At 35.7% G+C, this 5,210-nt stretch overlaps 1 protein-coding gene across 1 annotated transcript in view; it reads left to right on the forward strand.

Annotated features, from left to right (window-relative positions):
• Nucleotides 1-4,332, forward strand: part of LOC111387420 — an 8,115-nt gene extending 3,783 nt beyond the window's left edge. The window contains exons 9-14 of the mRNA XM_023011974.1: nucleotides 23-87; nucleotides 118-225; nucleotides 314-373; nucleotides 588-649; nucleotides 1,757-2,069; nucleotides 2,979-4,332. Coding sequence (XP_022867742.1) covers nucleotides 23-87; nucleotides 118-225; nucleotides 314-373; nucleotides 588-649; nucleotides 1,757-2,069; nucleotides 2,979-3,926 — 1,556 coding nt within the window. The 3' untranslated portion in view covers nucleotides 3,927-4,332. The remainder of the gene's footprint in view (nucleotides 1-22; nucleotides 88-117; nucleotides 226-313; nucleotides 374-587; nucleotides 650-1,756; nucleotides 2,070-2,978) is intronic.
• Nucleotides 4,333-5,210: the final 878 nt, after the last annotated feature.

The following is a 5,210-nucleotide window of genomic DNA, read 5'->3' on the forward strand; positions in this document are numbered from 1 at the left end:
CCTTACCTTCACAACTACAAAGGAGGAGAGAGGAATTTATTACTTTCTCCTTCAGGAAGTTGTTATATTCCTTATTTTCTTGAAATTGTTATAAGTAATTCATCATTTCTTCTTTAGTCTAGAGCATGGCTGGAGTTAAATTATATGCTATCCTATGGAGCAGCTGAGCCCTCTCTCCTTTTACTTCACAAGTTCAAGCTGCTCGAAATTTTTCTACCATGTCATGTAAGTATTTTTGTCCTTTCCATTGTTTGCCATTTCACTAGTAAACCTTAGATCTGGGATCTCTTAAGTCTTAATTTCTGTGTTATAGGCAATGTACCTTGCTAAACAGGCAGGAAAACAACCTGGCCTACGTTCCTCAATGCTTATGGTAAGTTAATTTCCTATTATAGCATATAGTGGCCTCTATCATTACTAATACTGTATTTCTGTTCTCTCTCTTCCTGTGCTAGCTAAAAAACCAACTTTCTCATGAGCTTACACTTTTCTTGAATCCCTAGTTTATTTATCCTTTTTTTTTTTTTGCCTCAGTGCTTTTCCCGTTGATCCTCTTCTGTTATCAATTTACTTTTTCATTTTTTCAGAGATTATTTTTCAATTTAGATCAGCTGATTACGTGTGATCGGCCTTGTGACTCTACTTTGTGGTGAGTCATTTTATTGTTTGTTGCACCAGAATTTACTGGTACCATATATTTCTTCTTTTATGGAACTATGCTCCTACTGGTGGGTATGGGGTGGGAGTTGATACACATAGTTTCCTGCCTCCCATCATTTTGTTGTTTCATTTAGGTAACAAGAAGGCTTGGGTTGGGTTTGGGCGGTTGTAAAACAGTGGGTTACAACCAATTTGTTGTATAACGTTGTGAACAGCTTATGTAAAGAGTGAATGGTCCAGCAAGACAACCTGACTCTGATTCTCTTATGTTATTGTTTTAGAACTATTTAAAGCTTATCTCTGATTATGGCGGACACACTTACAACTTCATTATGTACTAGAGGATTTATCTCCTTATTTCATGTACATAGAACAATATCACTACTTAGTCTGACTCAGAACAAAGGACAATTTTGCAATTATGCTACTCATCAATGTCATCATTGCAGGCAAAGCTCTTAGCAACTTTCTTTTCCTAACATAATTTAGATGATTTCACAAAGAAATCTCACTCAACCTGTTGTTGATCCTCTTGCCATGACCCCATATGACATAGTAAATGACTAAGTTTTTGTGAGTACAATTGCAATTTCGCCCAACTTTCGTGCAGTCTGTTTTAAAATTGATCACCCAACATGCTAGTGCTGATTTAAGTTTGTTGTTACCCCCACACAATCATATCTAAGGTTTTGAAGTTGATCAAGGGCCCAGATAAGTTTGGAATTATGGAGCATGCTAATCACCGAGGACATTTGAAATTAAATTTGCGCATGTAAAACTGATAAGAATAATGGATCTGCTTGATTGAATATGTAACTGGAATTATCATTCAGCAACTCATTCTGTTGTTGTTAGTTGGTCTAATATTTCTGGGGATCAATACCCCATTTATTTAGCATGATTCCTCATGTATCACTGTACCAAATGATATAAAACTTCTACTAGCGTAGTCTTTGACTGCATATGGATTAATATTTTAATTATTGTCCTTTTATTTTTCTGTTTTGACGATGCCTACAAATTATGTCTAATTATCTTTTCTGGTTCAGAGACTGCTTGCTTAATCTTTTCATACTTTCATTCGTGTATGGGACAGGGTTGCGCTATTGGTATTTCACCTTGCATTGATTTATAATCCTCAACAAGCAGTTGTGGTTTTGACTCTGGCTTCAGTTCTTTATCATGGAAAGTGGAAGGATAGTATTAAATTTGCTAGAGAACACGCTCCTGACACATGTATTTATGCACCAGAAGTTTTAAACACTTCCGATTTCTTATCAGATAATGAAATTGCTGAAAGAGTCACGCAATTTGTAGTGCAAGTGCAAAATTCTGTAGATCTTTTAGTTGACACAGATTGCCTTTTGAAAGCAATGGCCAGTTTCCCAGAGTTTACATGCTCAGGTCTGGTAAGTAAATAAGTTTTGATTACTGATGCTTCTTCTGTGATTATTCTGCCCTTACCTGGTATAAAGATGGCTTGTGGTAGCTAGAATGGATACAGATGCTTAATCAGGCATCCGTAGTTATGAAATTGTATGATATCCTTGTTACCTTTCAGGATTAATTCATATGACCCTTTAATCCCCAGTCCTTAGCGTGGTCTCTTTTCCCTCTTTTCGTATCACTTAGATGTACTATTATGATTATTTGTAAGCCTAGTTTATCTATTTCAATACTTTTGAATAAAACCTCTGATGTGATTATTTTATGCAATTCCTCAAAAAGGAACTAGTCTCCATCCCATTTTCAGTAGACATCCACACAAAAAATAATAATAATAAATAAAATAAAAATTGTCTTGAGACTGCAATTTTCTTGTCTAGTCTTCATTTTCAATGGATTGTTTGAATTCTGCTGGCATTCAAATCTATCAATTATAATGAAAAAGCAGTGCTCGACAAATCTGTTATCATGACATACAAGGTTAAGGTCCATCTTTCCAAATTTATGCTATTTCGCCTTACATACTCTTCAGGAACTAAATTCATTTATCTTATTCCATAAATGAAGAACTGTATCAGTTTATATCAATCATTGCTATTCTGGGACTCCCCGAATAAGACTTCAAGATGCCTTTTGCAGTTTGTTACTTCCTAACGTTTTCTTGTTTGCCTTATGAGTTGGTGGGGTTGCCTACTGTTACCACCTGAAAGTTGGGTGTGGGTGAGCTATGCTGCAGTCGTATCTGTCTGAGGGGATGAGTAAAAAATTGTAATTGCATCAGTGCAGGCTACTAACATGGCACTTTATACTCATTATTTATAAATCAGTCTCATTTGTGAATTTGATGTACGCGAAAATACTTTATATTTCAGGTTTTCATATCCAGGAAAATGGGGCAACATGTCGAGCATGTTTTTAAGATCCTCACAAAAGATATTACATCTTCGAAGACAGACAGAAATAGCCTGGAGATTGATTACCGCTTGCTTGGAGAGGGAAACGTGCGTGAGATTAGGTTTGTCCTGGGCAAAATTATACTGGACACTCTGGTTTGTGGGGATGACAAAGACATAGAAGTATCCAAACGGATAAAGTTTGATTCCCAAGCAATTGATTTTCCACAAAATATGGAGTTTGAAAGTATTCGGCAGACATCAATTTGTATTAGGAAAGGTGACTCTATAAGCAAGATTGGTAAGAAGCGAAGCTTATCATTGCCTGATAATGAGCTCCTATTGGACAATGCTAGTAAGACAAGGTATTTAGAAGGTAATAGTTATGTGGACAATTTGAGTGAAAATCAGAAGACAGTTGTGTGTAAGCAGCCCAAGAAGATGGCTGAGATTAAGCAAGATTCTATGGAAGAGAGAGATTGCCAAGGTGTAGTCGAGAAGAGTCAGGAGGTATCTGGCAAAGAAAATGTTTGTTTACCGAAGGATTGCTCAACTAATGATACTGAAAATGTGGAGAGTAGTGATTTGCATCAAGGGGCGATAAGCCAAATGCTGGGAAAGTCGCAACACAAATTGACGGCAAAGAAGCAGAAAGTGGTTGCAAATAAAGAATACCGAGAGAGTCCTGAGAAACATATAGAGTCTTTTGAGAAGGCGCACGATAAGGTTACAAAAAGGCATCACATGCCTGAAGAGAAGCATCACTTACCAAAGGAAAGAATCAAGCGACAGGGAACAGCGACGGGAAATGAAACTTCTGATTCACCTGCTTATGGGCTGGCTACCGAAGAGAAGGAAAAAGATGAGCTTGGTAAGAGTGAGAAACAAGGAAGAAGAGGCCCTAAGCTCTCTTCCCTATTCAAATGAGCAGCAAAGAATGGCATCTGTGCTTGCTATTCCGTTGATATGCAGGGGGATTCCTTCTTCCCTCATCGACTCACTTGTTTCATTATTGTAACTCAGAGAATACTACTTGGAAGGATCTGTGTGACAAATGGAAATGACATTTCGTATGACATTGGTGAATTCCGCATATCCTTTGCTAAAGCAACTTAAGCTAGCCATTAAATTTCTTTTGTTAAACAAATAACCAAACAGAACGGGCTTATAGAATAGATATGTAGTCCCATTTGTTTCTTCTCTTATTGTGTTCATTTTATCGGATGTAGCAGTCCTTGGGCAGATCAAAGCAGCACTTGCATTTGATTCATTCCTTGTGTTTGTACATTGTCAAGTGCTAGTTAACGTTGTAAAAATTTTATTTATTTTTTAACTGATGAAACTTCAATTTTAACAACATTTCATAGTATTCATAATTTTTATCGACTTTTAATTAAATATTACATGAATTTTTATCAAAATCTGCTAAATTTTTATGAAGAGCTTTGTCAAAAGATCCCGTAGCATATAGTATTTTTTACTCGAATTATTAGAAAATTATGTGCTAATTGTTTTCTTTGGATGAAATAGAGATTTATAATGTAACTTATAAAATCACAATATTGATAAAGATCAACTGAATGTTGTTGAGTAATATAAAAATGTGATTTGGATTTTCAAATTCAGCATATTTGTTGCCCTACCATAAAAAGTCAATGGCTGTGCTTATTCTCCAGGACGCTCCAGCCGTTGATTCTCTTCCATGTGATAAAATTTAAAAACCAACCCAAAATATTAAAAATAAAAATGAAATACTAACATAAGAACAATTCAATTCGCTTACAAATTGAATCCATAATCTCCACTCTTTACACATTGCGTCCTATTTTCTCTTTGAGAGTGGCCAAGTATTAATCATTTCTATATTATTCATTATGTGATTGTAGTTTTCTTTTTGTTGCCGGAGCATGCATAGTTCAATAATAATTCATTTGTACTAGTAGGGATCCACACTTAACCTTTACCAATTAAGTAGATTACAAAATACAAAAAACATTTCTATATGTAATTTTAATAAATGATTTTTTTTAATCAATTTAAACCCACTTCCTATAAATAAGTGGATTAAAGATAAAAATGACTTCTAAATCGAACTAGTGGAGACACTAGTTCGGGACTTGGTAGAGATTGTGGTTGGCCTTGTGGAGGGACTTGGGAGTTGGTGGGGAGAGGAGGAGGGGCTACAAAACGATCAATGTTGATTGAACCCGC

Source organism: Olea europaea, unplaced genomic scaffold (genome assembly GCF_002742605.1).
Source record: "Olea europaea var. sylvestris unplaced genomic scaffold, O_europaea_v1 scaffold402, whole genome shotgun sequence".
NCBI lineage: Eukaryota > Viridiplantae > Streptophyta > Magnoliopsida > Lamiales > Oleaceae > Olea > Olea europaea.